The following is an 18461-nucleotide window of genomic DNA, read 5'->3' as shown; positions in this document are numbered from 1 at the left end:
TCATTTAGGTTTCTTATACACCAGATATATGGAAACCCAGGCCAGGGGGTCGGATGCGGCCCTTTGGGTTCTTTTTTCAGGCCCTTGTCTCTCACCTTCCCCTTCCTTCCCCTTCCTTCCTTCCTTCCTTCCTTCCTTCCTTCCTTCCTTCCTTCCCTTCCTCCCTCCCTCCCTCCCTCCCTCCCTCCCTCCCTCCCTCCCTCCTTCCCTCTGTATTTCTCCATCCCTTCCACCCTTTTGTCTTTACTTTCTTTCCTTCCTCCTTTCCCTCCCTCCCTCCCTTCCATCCTTCCTTCTCCTCCCTCCCTCCCCTCCCTTTTCCAACCTTTCGTCTTTCCCTCCCATTTGTCTTTCCCTCCTTCTCTCTTTCCTTCCTCCTTACCTCCCTCCTTTCCCTCCTTTTTCCTTTCATCCTTCCCTTTCATTCTTCCTTCCTTCTCTCTTCCCTCTCCCTCTCCTTCCTTCCTTTTTGCCTTTCTTTCCTTTTCTATTTCCTTTATCCTTCCCTCCCTTCCTTCCCTCCCTTTTTCCTTCCCTTCCTTTCTTCCATCCTTCCTTCCCTCTCTCTCTCTTTCTCTTTCCATCCTTCTCTTTCTCCCTTTTGTCCTTTCTTCTCTCTTTCCTTCCTCCTTCCCTTCCTTCCATCCATCCATCCATCATGGGGCAGCCAGTCCTCTTAGCAGGGAGTGCTAGCATGCAGCCCCCAAGTTAGAAAATTCACCTAACCGGTGTGTGTGTGTGTGTGTGTGTAGCCGCTCCTGCAGTCAGGCTTGCCTTGCAATCCTCTGGTCTTGGGGAAAGAGTTGCCTGGTAGTCACGTGGGCTTCATGGAGCCACTGCAGTGGCTCCAGCTGCTGCTGGGGCTTGCCTTGCCAAGCCCCCACCCCTCCGTTGGGCCAGGTCTTCTCCTTCCTTCCCTCTTTCCTTTCCTCAATCCCTCCCATCCCCAAAAGAAAAAGGACTCTGTCTTCTTGCATGGAAAGAGACTCCATGGCAAGGCTTGTCTTCCCTAACAATGGTTGGTGCTTCATTCTTCTCACGCAGTGGGGAGAGAGGTTTTTGCGCATGCTCTGTAAGGCATTTTTATTTTTGGGGAGTTTAAAGTTATTTACCCTTCATTTTTTAATGTTTTTTTGTTTGAAAGACATAGATCAGATTAGAATGTGTTTTGCTGCCAAATTTGGTGTCAATTCGTCCAGTGGTTTTTGAGTTCTGTTAATCCCACAAATAAACATTACATTTTTATTTATATAGATTTATTTATTTATTTACAGTATTTATATTTTGCCCTTCCCACCCCGCAGAGGACTCAGGGTGGATTACAGTGCACATATACATGGCAAACATTCAGTGCCATAGACAGACACACAGAAGCTATTTAACATTCCAACTTTAACATGAGGGTATTCTGGCCACCAGGGGAGATGTTGCTTCACCATCAATCTGGCAACACCAGAGGCACTCCAAGTGGCCAGATACTGGTCAAAGGACATTTAACCAACTACCAAGTTTGCAAAATCTGTGTGTTTTTTCTTTTTGTTTTTAATCTGTGTGTTTGTTTTGTTCTGTTAGAATTGTAACACGATGGTATGGTTGCTGATGACATGATAAATAAATAAAACCATCAATCTGTGACACGGATGAAGTACTTCCTCATTCTTTGCATGCTTGCTGGAGATTTTTATGGTCTTGTAAATTAGCCTCCCCACATAAGCGGTACCTAAATTTCCTACTTGACAGATGCAACTGTCTTTTGGGCTGCAAAGGTCGACAGCAAGCTACACAAATTGGTCGGAAGCTCACTCCGACCCGGGCAGGCTTTGAACTCATGACCTTTTGGTCAGTAGTGATCTTAATGCAGCTGACTCTCAGTCAGCTGCACCACAGTCCCGGTGCATACTTGATAAAAATGGGCAACACATACATACAGGAGGAAACGAAGGACTATATCTATATCTAAACATCTCAAGAAACAAACATAATCTTCCTTCTCTTTTTAAGTCTTCACAAAGCATCTTGTTGGTGGCTATGGTGTTGCCGGAAAAGATTCCTACCCAGAAGTAAGGTCCCCTCTGCCCCAATTGACCACGCAGAGAGAGAGAGAGAGTTTCATCACAGTAGCATTTATTGGAAAGGAAACCAATTCATTCATCGTAGAATTGGGGGATCTTGTCCCCCACCACCACTTCCTCCTTGGCACCGTCTTTGGTGATGGTGACAAGGTAAATGACTCCCCCACTGGACCCGTCCCGAACCATGGCCAAGGCAATGGCTGGAAAGAGAAGCAAGAAAGCCAAGTCAGCCCCAGAAGGGTGAAATAATCTGAATTATGTCTATTTTGGAAAAAAAAATCAGATATCTTGAAGGTACACACATACACAATATTTCTCTCTGTTCATCCCAGTTAGTAAATATAAGTATTCCTAGCATGGAAATTGCCTGAAATTTAAGTTTCAAGCATTGAATACCTAATTCACAATTAACCTAATGGAATACATAGGGATGCAGCCTCAGAAGTACTCCAAAAAACTTGCCCCACAATAGGATTTTTTTAAAAAAAAGTTACATTATTTCCACCTGGATAGGATAGTGTTGGTACACATGCATCAGCTGCTGAATCGTAACAGAATATCCATGCATTTCCTATCCAGGGCTTGTATAGACAGACTTACAAATGACTACAAATTACAGAATTCACAACTAGGGTGCAACAAATTGGAATTTCAAGGTTACTAAACCAGTTCGGATTGACTCGGAATCAGCACTGACTGTCCGGAATGGGTTTCTTAACTCTGGGTATTTCCTTCTACAAGAGCCAGCACAGTGTAGTGGTTTAAACGCCCTGGAAGACTATGGTTTGCATCCTCACTCAACCATGGAAACCCATGGTTGAGTGACCTTGGCCAAGTCACACCCTCTCAGCCTCAGAGGAAGGGGATGGTAAACATTTGCAAGAGGTTTGCCACAGGGTTACAGAAGTCAAACTTATTCAAAGGCTGTTAGAACATGATAAAAATCAGTTGGTGACTGTGTTAACTGAAAATGCAAAGCACAAAGCTGATTAGTTGGGCCACACCCAAGATGCTAGGTGATCCTGGGAGTTTTGGCAACAGTTACATATTTTGGGTTTTAGCTGTCCAGGGGCTTGCAGTCAAAGAGAGACAGTTCTTGCTTCATGAGATTTCCCACATGGACACCTAAATACCAGGGGACATAACCATAAATATAGGTGCTCCCTGATCCCCCAATGGCAAAGGGCTTAATGAGACATGCCGCATTATCACGGGGTGCCTGCGCCCTACACCACTGGAGAAATTACACTGCTTAGCCGGTATTGCACCACCGGGAAGTAACAGCCAATAGTGAAAGGACCAAGGCAGTGACATCTCCAGCCCATCCCATTTGGGTATCAGCCAGCACGTCAACTTAAATCTAGAAATAGTTTTCTAAGACCTACAGAGACACTCGCTGGAACACCTCAGCAAGCGAGAGCCCAAAAGTGGCAGGCTCAAACCCAGAACCTCAACCAATGGCTGATACCAAATGAGAGACTCCCCCCTGGGCACACGGAAAATTGGGCAACTTGGAAGGCGCTGAACAGACTGTGCTCTGGCACCACAAGATGCAGAGCCAACCTCAAGAAATGGGGCTACAAAGTGGAATCCACAACATGCGAGTGTGGAGAAGAGCAAACCACTGACCACCTGCTGCAATACAACCTGAGCCCTGCCACATGCACAATGGAGGACCTTCTTGCGGCAACACCAGAAGCACTCCACGTGGCCAGCTACTGGTCAAAGTACATTTAATCAACTACCAAACTCACAAATTTTGTATTTTGTCTGTGTGTTTGCTTTGTTCTGTTAGAAATGTAATATAATTGACTGGTTGCCCTGACACAACAAATAAATAAACCTAAATACCATTTGAGTCTCTCTCAAAAGACATCGTGTGAGTCAATGTGACTGTTCTCATGATAATGCAGAGGCATTACGTCAAGTAAACTTCTGGTTTTTTACTAATCACCTGCATGGCATATTTTCTTTCTCTGGCAAGATAGTGTGTGGACTGGTAAAATGTGAACTATGCGTGATTTTCACTCCGCCACAAAGGCAACCATTTGCTTTCCTTCCTGCCTATAAACACTTAAACAAAGGTAGTTTCGTATCACATGCTTCCCTGGAATGGAGACCACAGGAAGCTTACCATTTTTGGTGAACTGCCGGCATTCCACTTGGTCCATCCCGGGTTTGTAGGCTGAGTCGACATAACCATAAATATAGGTGCTCCCTGATCCCCCAATGGCAAAGGGCTGCCGGGTGAGCATCCCTCCGAGTGTCCCGTAGACCTGAGGAGAAGGGCCCAGAAAAGAAGGGAGATCTTCAGGGCAAAGATCAATCTGAAAAACTGAAGGCTAATGAGAAAGTTATAGTCAGAACAACATTTTGCTTCCCAGCAATCCTTCAATGGAGGTGTAATCAACATGAGCTCTGGCATCAGATGGATGGGAATATAGTTTGGATCACAATCTAGGAGAAAGATGGCATACAAATGCAACCAATGCATACATCCATAAATTAAATAGCTGGTATAGAAGGGAGACCCAATATGGTATAGTGGTTTGAGAGTAGGACTAAGACTCTGGAGCAGTGGTTCTCAACCTGGGGGTCGGGACCCCTGGAGGGGTCACGAGGGAATGTCAGAGGGGTCACTAAAGACCACCAGAAAACACAGTATTTTCTGTTGGTCATGGGGGTTCTATGTGGGAAGTTTGGCTCAATTCTGTCGTTGGTGGGGTTCAGAATGCTCTTTGATTGTAGGTGAACTACAAATCCCAGCAACTACAACTCCCAAAATGTCAAGGACTATTTTCCCTAAACTCCATCAGTGTTCACATTTGGGCATGTTGAGTATTCGTGCCAAGTTTGGTCCAGATCCATCATCGTTTGAGTCAACAGTGCTCTCTGGATGTAGGCAAACTACAACTCCAAAACTCAAGGTCAATGCCCACCAAACCCTTCCAATATTTTCTGTTTGCCATGGGAGTTCTGTGTGCTAAGTTTGGTTCAATTCCATTGTTGGTAGAGTTCAGAATGCTCTTTGATTGCAGGTGAACTACAAATCCCAGCAACCACAACTCCCAAATGACGAAATCAACCCACTCCCCCAAACCTCACCAGTATTCAAATATGGACGTATCGGATATTTGTGCCAAATTTGGTCTAGTGAATGAAAATACATCCTGTGTATCAGATATTTACATTACGATTGATAACAGTAGCAAAATGACAGTTATGAAGTAGGAAGGAAAATAATTTTATGGTTGGGGGTCACCATAACATGAGGAATTGTATTAAGGGGTCGCATCATGAGGAAGGTTGAGAACCCCTGCTCTGGAGACTAAGATTCAAACCCATGCTCAGCCACTTGAAAACCCTACTGTTGGTGCCATCAAGTCATTTCTGATTTTTGTGACCTGAAAACATATCATGGTGGTTTTTTTTAGGGGACGGGCAAGATTAATTCCTTCCTCTGAGGCTCAGAAATTAGGATTTACTCAAGGCCACCCAGTGGGTTTCCATGGCAGAGATGGGATCTGAACCCTGATCTCCAGAGTCCTAGTCCAGGAATCTAACCACTATATCCTCAGGCAGACCTAGTGCTATATAAATTTTCAGTATCCACCTTCCACTGCAACCCAGAGGACACATTAGCCAACTCCATGGTCAGGAAACCACCTGCTATGGTTATTTCTCACAGTAAATAAAGTCTCTCCTGTATCAGATGCATTCCAGTTTTGGATTCCCAGAACTTACCTGCCCGCCTCTCCTGGGGTCCCATCCGGCCACCATCAGGTGAGCTGAGAGCTCCTCCTTGTACTTGTAGCTGATATTTTTCACCAATGTGGCTGCAGCCAGGACCAACGGAGGCTCGTCCATGTTCAAGCTACCAAAGAGGCAAAAATGAAGTGTTTTCCCATGTTGATATTGAGTAGCAAAGGAAGACAAATAAAATAAAAAGACAAGTGTGGCTAAGCTCTGCAGCAAAACAGTGCTCCTCTGTATCTTCAGTTCCCTTTCCCACAATAGGCATTTTCAGACCTATGTTAGGGGAATGTTCTCATAACATACATTACTTGTGCAAAATTTGGGATTCCTCCAGATTGACTGGTTCCTCTCTCTTATACCCAGCAGTTGCTACTTTAAGAGCATAAGGAAAGGCTCTCAAATTAATTATTTTGATATAAAGTGGAGGACATTTCCCTGTATTCTGTGTAGCTGGCACAAGACATGGGACTGGGTGAAGTCTGGACTCTCTCATGAAGAAGAATTCAGGAAAAACTCAAAAGAAGAGTGGTAAACTTTTCCTACTTAGGCAGGCATTCATACATTTTGTGTTCCAAGAGTGCTTCGGTCAAATGGATATAACTGGGCATGTTTAGCCTGAAGAAGAGAAGGCTGAGGGGAGATATGATAGCCATGTATAAATATGTGAGAGGAAGCCACAGGGAGGAGGGAGCAAGCTTGTTTTCGGCTTCCTTGCAGACTAGGACGCGGAACAATGGCTTCAAACTGCAAGAGAGGAGATTCCATCTGAACATTAGGAAGAACTTCCTGACTGTGAGAGCCCTTCAGCAGTGGAACTCTCTGCCCCAGGGGGAGTGTGGTGGAGGCCCCTTCCTTGGAAGCTTTTAAGCAGAGGCTGGATGGCCATCTGTCAGGGGTGATTTGAATGCAATATTCCTGCTTCCTGGCAGGGGGTTGGACTGGATGGCCCATGAGGTCTCTTCCAACTCTTTGATTCTATGATTCTATTATTATCATTTTCACAGCAATCCAGTCACTCTGGGCAATTAAGCAGGAACATAATTCAATCCTCCAAGATCCCCAGCCAAGAATGTGAGTATGTTTCCCAACCAAAGTTGAAGCCGCTGCCTTGTCTGTTTGCCAGGACAAGGGCTGAGGGTGAGGCAAAGGGCAGCTGGCAGCCCTCCTTGGTTGCAGTCCGGCGGAAATCCCCTGTCCCTGAGAACACAACAATTATGGCCATAACCTATGACCCTATGACACATTCTCTTGCTTTGGTTGTCACTTATGGCAATTCCAAGTCAAACTTTTCTAGGACTGGGAATCTGTGACTTGGCCCAGATCATCCAATAAGTTTCATGGCCAAATAGGGATTCTTATTATTATTATTATTATTATTATTATTATTATTATTATTATTAGGTTGCTGTGAGTTTTTCAGGCTGCATGGCCATGTTCCAGTACTATTCTCTCCAGTATCATGTTTCACCTGCACCTGTGGCTGACATCTTCAGAGGTTCTGTTGGCAGTGAGGCAAGTGGAGTGTATATACGCCTTTGGAATGTTCAGGGTGGGGAAAAAAAACCCTTGTCTATGTAAAGCAAGTGTGGATGTTCCAATTAGCAAGCTTGAATAGCATTGAGTAGCCATGAAGCTGCAAAGTCAATCAGAGAGGGTATCTGGATAGAGGTGGATGCAGATACTCTCACTGACTGATTTTGCAAATTTCATGGCTACTCAAATGCTTATTCAAGTATACTAATTGCAACATTCACACTTGCTTTAAACTAGTGGTTCCCAACCTTTGGTCCTCCAGGTGTTTTGGACTTCAGCTCCCACAGTTCCTAATACCTGGTAAGCTGGCTGGGATTTCTGGGAGTTGAAGTCCAAAACATTTGGAGGCCTAAAGGCTGGGAATCACTGCTTTGAACAGACAAGGGTTCTTTCTTCCACTCTGGACATTCCACAGTATGTATATATATATATATATATACACACATACACACATACATATACATATACACACACACACACATACACACACTAGCCGTCCCCTGGCATGCATTGCTGTGGCCCAGTCTGTGTGTATGTATTTTGTGTGTGTATATGCGTGGTTGCATATTTGCGCTTGCGTTGTAATGTAATTTTTGGGGTTTTTTTTGGCTTTTAAAGTCCCTTCCGCTGTGTTTTTCAGTGTTTTTATGAGTGATGGTCACTCGTTGGCCTGATAGGTGTATTGTGTCCAAATTTGGTGTCAATTTGTCCAGTGGTTTTTAGGTTATGTTAATCCCACATACAAACATTACATTTTTATTTATATAGATACACTCCACTTGCCTCACCCCCAACAGACCTCTGAAGATGCCAGCCACAGGTGCAGGTGAAACGTCAGGAGAGAACAATGCTGGACAATGGCTATTCAGCCCGAAAAACTTATAGCAAACCAGTGATTCGACAATAATAATAATAATAATAATAATAATAATGTTTGTATACACCCTGTTTTTAATCTCCACAAAGAAGACTCATGAACATAATAGTCCAACATAAGCCATGCTGGCTAGGAGTAAGTCTTACTGAGCTCAACTAGGATTTATATTTATGAGCAGACACATAAAAAAGAGAGAAAATACATCCAACAAGCAGTGCAGGTTCAAAACAGCAGAGCTGAGAGAAGCTGGAAGGCATGCAGCAACAGAGCCGGGCAATGAAACATTGCTAAACTGAGCTCAGTCCAAGAAACACTCTGCCCTCTGTTTTGCCCGCCGGTGCCAAAGGGCTGCCTAAGTTGCAGATCTGGGGAATTCCCACTTCCACTGCCAAACAAGGGTCACGTGGGCCTCTCATCACACACATTAATCAGGCCAAAGATGATAACGGCCAAGTTTGGCTGGCACTGCCTTTTCTGGGAAATCAGGCCATGGAAGAGAAGCGCCCCTTCCTGTTTGGGCCACCAGGGGCGCTGCTTCCCCAGAAAAAGATGCCTCCTGCTGACAAATAAACAAGTTTCCCCTTCTTGGTTGCATTTGCACCAGCAATTGGAGGCATAGATTGAGCTTCCCCCTTCATTTGTGGTCTCTGCGAGAGAGTTACAGAAACAGGTCTGTCAGTTGTGAGCTGAGAAGGAAAAAAACAAAACAAAAACAAAAACATGTCTTGGTTTCCTAGCTTTAAAACTTTTCAGGGCCACCTTTGATACAAAGACACATCTGAGTATCTATTTTGTAATTGGGTTGCTGTGAGTTTTTCAGGCAGTATGCAACATTCACTCCTGATGTTTCACCTGCATCTGTGGCTGGCATCCTCAGAAGTTTGTGCAGAGGTCTGCTGGAGATGAGGCAAGTGGTGTATATATACAGTATAATCTGTGCATGTTCCAGCGACATTCACTCCTGATGTTTCACCTGCATCTGGGGCTGGCATCCTCAGAAGTTTGTGCAGAAGTCTGATGGAGATGAGGCAAGTGGTGTATATATACAGTATAATCTGTGCATGTTCCAGCGACATTCACTCCTGACGTTTCACCTGCATCTGTGGCTGGCATCCCCTGAAGTTTGTGCAGAGGTCTGCTGGAGATGAGGCAAGTGGTGTATATATACAGTATAATCTGTGCATGTTCCAGCAACATTCACTCCTGACGTTTCACCTGCATCTGTGGCTGGCATCCTCAGAAGTTTGTGCAGAGGTCTGCTGGAGATGAGGCAAGTGGAGTCTATCTCTCTCTCTCTCTATCCGTGGAATTATTTTGCAATTCATTTTTCCTAACCCCAGTCACACAAATTTGTCTCCTCCTGCTTCTACCTCAATCATCTGCTTAGAGGAGACACAGGGCATCATTCTTAAGACACCCTTTTACTTACTTACTTACTTAAGCGATCTCTAGTTGGCCGAGTAGGATAGTCTTCCAGGATGAGTGTTCTGGTGGGTCCGTAGGTGACTGTAGAGCCCTATTCTTGATCTGCATCTTCTCCCGCAGTGAGGGCATCGGTTTCCAGGTGGAAGGTGGTCTCAGTCGGGGTTGGCTTGACGCACCTTCCTCTTGGCACGTTTCTCTCTTCCATTCGTGCCTCTTCAAATTCTGCAGCACTGCTGGTCACAGCTGACCTCCAGCTAGAGCGCTCAAGGGCCAGAGCTTCCCAGTTCTCAGTGTTTTTAAGGTTGGCTTTGAGCCCATCTTTGATTATCTTTTCCTGTCCTTTAACATTCCATTTTCCATTCTTGAGTTCGGAGTAGAGCAACTGCTTTGGTAGACGGTGGTCGGGCATTTGGATGACGTGGTCGGTCCTGCGGAGCTGATGGCAGGGGACCATCGCTTCAATGCTGGTGGTCTTTGCTTCTTCCAGCACTCCAGAGGAGACCAGCACCCTTTTTAAAACACTTCTTTTAGATGGGATCCACGTTGTCTTTAAATCACTAATGTACTTACTTAGGCGATCCCTCTTTGGATGAGTGGGATAGTCTTCCATGATCAGTATTCTTGTGGATCCATAGGTGGTTGTGGAGCCCCTTTGGAAGACGCCTGTGCATGAGTCTTTTTTAATGTGTGGAGGTCAGTGCACAACTGATTAACACACAGTCTTCACAGAGTGAGGTTCCACTGGTGGTGTAGTTTAACACAATGACTGTGGCTTCTCAATTTGTTGCATCCCTCTTCTGCCTTCACAGCTGTTGTAACATGTACCATGTTATCCCTCGCCTGCTCCACCGTTGAGGTCTTTGGGTCTTCGGACTGTGCTTGGTCTTCATCCCTCATCTATTTAAGATGGAGGAGTCTAATTTCTTTTCCATCGGTGAAGCTTTGTTGTTGTGTGCCTTCAAGTTATTTCGTATCTGAGGCCGAGGGTGCATAATTGACCCAAGATCACCCAGGTCATCTTGCCTACTAACATAATGTAGTTACTACATGCGTTTTTATACCACCTTCTTCCTCTTTTTGTTATCAATCTACCTGCTCTCTTACACACCTGGCAATAGAGGCTCTTGTTGTGAAAAGCAACAAGTGGGCTCTTCTTTTGTGGTGCCACAAAAATTATGGTTGTTTTCATTACAACATGACTACTCCCTCTGTCATGTAGTTTCCAAGATGGTGATGGTGACAGTCAGAGTCTGGCCACATTCACCTGAGTTACTCCCTCACTTTCCTCACCTGTGGAGCTCCAATTGATAGTTCACTGTGTCAGCAATAGCCTGGGCATCAGCTGCCGATCCTGAGAGTGCGCAGTAAATCCGCTCATGGAGGGGCTCCAGCTTGTTGAAGACCCGGTTCACCACGGACTCCCTGGGGAAAGGACAGCAAGACTTTGAAAATTCCAGTTTGATCTCAAGTGAAGGAGACAAAGTGAGGTGGAACAACAGGATCAACACCCAGCAGCCCCTGATCTAATTTAGAAGGCCCTTCCCAAGAAAGATATTATGCCTTTCAGTCAACCGTCATATACCAACGTCCAACTCTATCACTCATTTCCAACAGATGCTAAGGAGGCTGTCCAAGTCCTGAACTGGTGCCTGGCCGCTGTGACGGTCTGGATGAGGACGAGCAAATTGAAGTTGAATCCAGACAAGACAGGGGTCCTCCTGGTCAGTCGCAAGGCCAAACAGGGTATAGGGTCACAACCTGTGATGGATAGGGTTACACTCCCCTTGAAGGCACAGGTTCGCAGCTTGGGGGTCCTCCTGGATTCATCACTGAGCCTGGAATCCCAGGTTGCAACGGTGGGCAGGGGAGCTTTCGCACAATTAAAACTTGTGCGCCAGCTGCGCCCATACCTTGGAAAGTCAGACTTGGCCAAGGTGGTCCATGCTCTCGTTACATCTAGGATAGACTACTGCGACGCACTCTACATGGGGCTGCCTTTGAAGACTGCTCGGAAGCTTCAAATAGTCCAACTAGAGGCAGCCAGGTTAATAACTGGGGTGGCATACAAGGAGAATACAACTCCCATGTTACGCCAGCTCCACTGGCTGCCAGTTTGCTACCAGGCACAATTCAAAGTGCTGGCTTTGGCCTAGGTAAAGGTAAAGGTTGTCCCTTGACATTACGTCCAGTCATGTCTGACTCTGGGGTGTGGTGCTCATCTCCATTTCTAAGCTGAAGAGCCGGCGTTGTCCATAGACACCTCCAAGGCTATGTGGCCGGCATGACTGCATGAAGCGCCGTTACCTTCCCGCCGGAGCGGTAGCTATTGAGCTACTCACATTTGCATGTTTTCGAACTGCTAGGTTGGCAGAAGCTAGGGCTGACAGCGGAAGCTCACGCCACTCCCCGGAATTGAACCTGCGACCTTTCAGTCAACAAGCTCAGCAGCTCAGTGCTTTAACCCACTGTGCCACCGGGGGCTCCCGCTTTGGCCTATAAAGCCCTAAATGGCCCTGGCCCAAATTACCTATCCGAATGCATCTCTCCCTATGAACCATCATGGAGATTATGATCCTCCGGGGAGGCCCCGCCATTGTCACAGGCATGATTGGTGGGGACGAGAGACAGGGCCTTCTCGGTGATTGCTCCCCGGCTATGGAACTCCCTTCCTGGTGAGATCAGGTCGGCCCCCTCCCTCCTTGGCTGTGGGACCAAGCTTTCGGGACAGGGCAATAACGCAGCAATAGGAAAGATGACCAGGCCAATTAGATTTGACGTGGATTACTAGGACGGTTTTAAATGGTGTATTTTAATATTTTTATAAATGTTTTTAATGTTTATGTATGTATATAAAAAATTGTGTTTGCCGCATATATGCTGTGTTCTGCCCTGAGTCCCCTTCAGGGTGAGAAGGGTAGAATATAAATGTTTTAAATAAATAAATAATACCACACAATAATTCACTTTATCATTCATTGGAATTATACTTCAAAAGAGAATAAAAGTGGTCTCTACGTGAAGCTGAAAGGTCAATAAAGGTGAGTCTTTCTAAAGATACTATTTCAAAGCTGTGGGGCCACCACTGAAAATGCCCCGTTCTTGCCACTAGCCTTCCTTCATTTCCAGAACACAGGGAACAGTATTCCTGAGAAGAGTTCAAGTAGGACTATTCTCAGGAGCACTGTCCAGGCAATCTAGCCCCATAACTCATCATTGTTGTGTGCCTTCAAGTAATTACTGACTTATGCTGATCCTAATGTAAACCTTTCATGGGGTTTTCTTGGTAAGGTTTGTTCAGAGGTGGGCTGACCTTGCCTTCTGAGCTGAGAGTGATTTATACATGGCTACACATGATAGCCATGTATAAATATGTAAGATGAAGCCACAGGGGGGAGGGAGCAAGCTTGTTTTCTGCTTCCCTGGAGACTAGGACGTGGAACAATGGCTTCAAACGACAAGAGAGGAGATTCCATCTGAACACGAGGAAGAACTTCCTGACTGTGAGAGCCGTTCAGCAGTGGAACTCTCTGCCCCGCAGTGTGGGGGAGGCTCCTTCTTTGGAAGCTTTTAAACAGAGGCTGGATGGCCATCTGTCAGGGGTGATTTGAATGCAATATTCCTGCTTCCTGGCAGGGGGTTGGACTGGATGGCCCATGAGGTCTCTTCCAACTCTTTGATTCTATGATATGCCAAGGTCACCCACTGAGCTTCCAGGCCAAGCAAGGAATTGAACCCTGGTCTCCAGAATCCTCATCCAACAGCCAAACCACCACTCTGACTGTGGTAGTGAACCCTTACAGATACGTTTCCTACAGTGATTCTTCCACCATGGATGAAGGAGTGACCAAAAGTGACATCCCAACCAACTGCTTGTACATGTATACCTGTGCATGCACAAATGGAAAAATTCACCCAAAGTCCTTACCCTGCAGAGACTCGGGAGTCGGAGCCCACCACAACGCCTCCGTCAAACTCCACAGCCATGATGGTTGTCTGGAAGAGGAAAGGAATTGGAGGAAGTGCTTAGTTACGGGTGAAGAAGGAGAATTGTCCTCGTAGGGTATATACTGCTACATCTGGTTTTGAACACATCCCCCCAGCAACAGCAAGGGTATCCCTCTGGGCAGCTCAACCAGGAAACCCCAACTGGATGGCCCCCCACAAGGGAGGGTCCTCCTCCAGAGGCAAACCAAGAATGGGTAACTTGTAAGTCCCTGAGTAGACTCAGAAGCGGAATGGGCAGATCAAAAGACAACCCGGAAAAATGGCACTAACTAAAAGAATCTCACACCTTGTGTGACTGTGGAGCAGAACAGACAACTCCACATCTGTATGCTTGTCCACTGTTCCCTGCCTCATGTACAGAGGAGGAATTGTTGGAGGCTACAGACAATGCCGTTGCTGTTGCCCGTTTTTGGTCAAAAACCATCTGTGATTCTTCTATTTTTATCAATTTTATACAAATGCATGTAATGCTTTTGATACGAAATAAAAAAGACATGCAATGATCCGGATAGTCGGCTAAAAACCGCAATATTCCAGCAACTGGAAATCTCGTGTGTTTTGCCTTTTGTAGTGATTGTTTCCATGTTTACAGGGAACAGTGTCTCCTGTTTGCTGTGGAAGATCCTGGGTTAAAGGTACTGTCCGGATGCGCCCTCAGATAACCCAGCTCAAAGCAGATATTGTGGGATTTTCTGCCTTGATATTCTGGGATATAGGGCCGCGTGGAAGTACCCTGGATTATTTGAGTCTACACTGCCATATATTTCAGTTCAAAGCAGATATTGTAGGATTTTCTGCCTTGATATTCTGATTATATGGCTGTGTTGCTATTGCTTTTTTAATGCCGCTATTATTTTCCTTTCCAGTGAGACAATCCTTTCCAACAATCACATTGTTGGCTTATGTTTAACTTGGAGTCCTCGTGGGCAACAAGTTAAACATGAGCCAACAATGTGATGTGGTGGCAAAAAAAGCCAATGGGATTTTGGCCTGCATCAATAGGAGCCTAGTGTCTAGATCTAGGGAAGTCATGCTACCCATGCTCTATTCTGCTTTGGTTAGACCACACCTGGAATATTGTGTCCAATTCTGGGCACCACAATTCAAGAGAGATATTGACAAGCTGGAATGTGTCCAGAGGAGGGCGACTAAAATGATCAAGGGTCTGGAGAACAAGCCCTATGAGGAGCGGCTTAAGGAGCTAGGCATGTTTAGCCTGAAGAAGAGAAGGCTGAGAGGAGATATGATAGCCATGTATAAATATGCGAGAGGAAGCCACAGGGAGGAGGGAGCAAGCTTGTTTTCTGCTTCCTTGGAGACTAGGACGCGGAACAATGGTTTCAAACTACAAGGGAGGAGATTCCATCTGAACATGAGGAAGAACTTCCTGACTGTGAGAGCCGTTCAGCAGTGAAACTCTTTGCCCTGGAGTGTGGTGGAGGCTCCTTCTTTGGAAGCTTTTAAACAAAGGCTGGATGGCCATCTGTCAGGAGTGATTTGAATGCAACATTCCTGCTTCTTGGCAGAGGGTTGGACTGGATGGCCCATGAGGTCTCTTCCAATTCTTTGATTCTATGAGTCTATGAGACATGTCAAGGCATGATGTGCCCAAAGCACAAGAGTCTCACTTCAATCATTTTGGCTTTTAGGGAGAGTTTGAGCGTCACTGGCTCTGGGTTGCATGCATTTATCTGATGGACCGTAGCGGCCACGGGACTCTCCTCAGGACTCACATTTCAAATGCCTTCATATTTTGCATTATCAGCTCTCTTTCCTGTCCAACTTTCACATCCCTACACAAACACGAGAGGTACAATGGCATTCTTGGCCCAGAGATACTGGTGCAACCTTAGTTGAGCTGGAAACTTGTATCTCTTCCCTCTTTGCATGGAGCTGAGCACCCCAAAATTAGATATCATCCCCTGCTTGGAAGTGACTCACCAATACTGGAAACTTATGGACACACAATGCATTTTTGCAAGCCAACTCTGCTAAAGGATCCCATTTTCCTCTTAAAGCCTTAAGCACTAGGGGATATCCTTGTTGGCGACTGGACTTTGGACTTTACCTGCAGAAAGTAGGTACTTTTCCACCAACCGTTGGCGCCTTCCCAACTGAATAGAGTTCCTCAACCCTGAAAAAGCACCTCCGTCAAACATACCGCAGAGGTGTAGTATGGAAGAGATGAGAAGCCCATTCAGTTTACATACTGTACCTTTGCAATGTCATTCCCAGGACACTGGACAGAGTTTGTGTTTAAACAATTGTCGAATTAACACACTTTGGCAGCACTTTGGGTTGCCACTTTACAATGCTTTTGGACTCATGGGAGAGATAGGAAGGAACATGGGCTGAAATGACTTCTTCAGATCAATGGTTGATTGAGGCCCTTTTCACACAGCTGTAAAAGTTCACATTGAACTGGAATATGTGGCAGTGTGGACTCAGCCCTGGCCTTGTCTTACTCAACTGCGGAGTATTCCTGCCCTGGGTTGTTGTAGGTTTTTTCGGGCTGTATGGCCATGGTCTAGAGGCATTCTCTCCTGACGTTTCGCCTGCATCTATGGCAAGCATCCTCAGAGGCAGTGAGGTCTGTTGGAACTAGGAAAAGGGGTTTATATATCTGTGGAATGACCAGGGTGGGACAAAGGACTCTTGTCTGCTGGAGCTAGGTGTGAATGTTTACATTATTCCTGCCCTGTTTAGCAAAAGTCTGCCATGTAAAGCAGGTGAACATAGCATTGAATGAAACATGCAGAATAATCACAGGATGTCTTAAACCTACATCTGTTGATAAACGCTACAAGCTGGCTGGCATTGCCCCCCCCCCCAGATGTGCGATGGGAAGTTGCTGCTAAATGTGAGAGAAATAAGGTTGAGCACTGTGAAAACCACCCACTACATGGCTACCAGCCTCCTCCCATTGACCGACTGTCTGTGCAGGGTTCAAGGGTGAGTGTCAAGGGCACGCACAACAAACTTTTGAGGTAGGGCCCATTGGGCGAGCTTCCAGGCTGAGTGTGCACCTACACTGGGGCATGAATGTATGTATGCAGTTTGACACCACTTGAACTGTCAAGTGGAGATCAATGCCATTGGGATCATGTGATGTGTAGTTCTACCAGGGCTGGTGCCTCACCCAACTCCCATGCTTTCCATAGCCTTGAGCCTTGGCAGCTCAAAGAGTGTCTGTTGTTCATTCGTTCAGTCGTCTTCAACTCTTAGTGACCTCATGGACCAGCCCACGCCAGAGCTCCCTGTCGGCTGTCACCACCCCCAGCTCCTTCAAGGTCAGTCCAGCCACAAAGAGTGTCTATGTGTATTAATTCTCCAGTACACAGAAGTTCCTTCAGTGCCAAGAAGACCTTTGCTTTCCTGCAGAAGTTGAGGTGACACCTTCTACTGCAAAACCCAGGATGGAAGTGCTGGATCTGGGGCATTCAATACCTTCCCTGCCTTGCAATCAGCCATAAGATACGGCTTGATTCGCCCTGGGACCACTAACTGACCCGCCTCTGAAAACTTCTGCACCCCTTTGCAAGACTCAGCCTCTCCACCTCCCTGCAAGACTCCCAGGAGGAAAGGGGTTCAGTCTCAAGCATCTTCCCTGCCCTCCTTACTCACCCCCAGGCTGATCTTCGGAAGCCCCCGGCGGTCCATAGCAGAGCCTCTTTCCCTCTTGAAAACGGATTAAGTAGGAAGCAAGGCGACGGAATGAGAGCGAAAGCGAGAGTAAGGAAGCCAGCAAGCAGGAGAGCTCCCCTGCAGTCCCTGCAGTCCCGCTATTGGCTACTAGCGGCCGCCAGAGATAAAGGAAATAAAGGGGAAGGAACAAGAGAAGAAGGAAAAGTTCTTCTCTTGTTCTAGATGTCCCAGATCAACAATTGGGTCACACCGTTTACAGAGAACCCACACACACAGATAGATCTATATATATATAAATGCTCTGTGCATAATGAGTTCCTTAAAAACAAAAGAACCAATGAACGAAATCACACCAAATTTGGCAACAAAATGTTTCACAACACAAGGAGTGACCATCACTCAAAAAATTATGATTTTGTCATTTGGGAGTTGTAGTTGCTGGTATTTATAGTTCAACTACAATCAAAGAGCATTCTGAACTCCATCAACAATGGAATTGAACCAAACTTAGCACACAGAACTCCCATGACCAACGGAAAATACTGGAAGGGTTTGGTGGGCATTGACCTTGAGTTTGGGAGTTGTAGTTCACCTACATCCAGACAGCAGTGTGGACTCAAACAATGTTGGATCTGGACCAAACTTGGCACGAATATACCATCTGCCCAAATATGAACACAGATGGAGTTTGGGGAAATAGACCTTGACGTTTGGGAGTTGTAGTCACTGGGATTCACAGTTCACCTACAATCAAAGGGCATTCTGAACCCCACGAATGACAGAATTGGAGCTAACTTCCCACACAGAACCCCCCTGACCAACAGAAAATACTGAAGGCCATCCAATCCAACTCCCTTCATCAGGGCAAGAAAACGTAAACAAAGTCCTCCTGACAAAGAGCCATCCAGCCATAGATAGAGATAGACAGATAGATAGATAGATATGATTCACGCACACACACAGATATAGTATCATAGATTTGAAAGGGACCCAAAAGAAGGACAATGATATATTGTCGAAGGCTTTCATGGCTGGAATCACTAGGTTCTTGTGGGTTTTTTCGGGCTATAGGGCCATGTTCTAGAGGCATTTCTCCTGACGTTTCGCCTGCATCTATGGCAAGCATCCTCAGAGGTAGTGAGGTCTGT

At 45.9% G+C, this 18461-nt stretch overlaps 1 protein-coding gene across 1 annotated transcript; it reads right to left on the bottom strand.

Moving 5' to 3' along the window:
* Positions 1 to 2109: 2109 nt before the first annotated feature.
* On the bottom strand, positions 2110 to 17424 carry PSMB9 (proteasome 20S subunit beta 9). Its single transcript, XM_067465469.1, has 6 exons — positions 17293 to 17424; positions 13589 to 13656; positions 10954 to 11085; positions 5817 to 5946; positions 4207 to 4348; positions 2110 to 2272 (listed from the first exon to the last, which is right to left on the bottom strand). Exons 1-6 carry the CDS (start codon positions 17326 to 17328, stop codon positions 2145 to 2147), a joined length of 636 nt encoding a protein of 211 aa, XP_067321570.1. The 5' UTR covers positions 17329 to 17424; the 3' UTR covers positions 2110 to 2144.
* Between the last annotated feature and the right edge of the window lie 1037 nt (positions 17425 to 18461).

This window comes from Anolis sagrei, chromosome 2, assembly GCF_037176765.1.
Source record: "Anolis sagrei isolate rAnoSag1 chromosome 2, rAnoSag1.mat, whole genome shotgun sequence".
In the NCBI taxonomy this organism is placed as follows: Eukaryota; Metazoa; Chordata; class Lepidosauria; order Squamata; family Dactyloidae; genus Anolis; species Anolis sagrei.
Note: the sequence above shows the minus strand (reverse complement) of the source record. Positions and strands in the feature narration are given on the sequence as shown.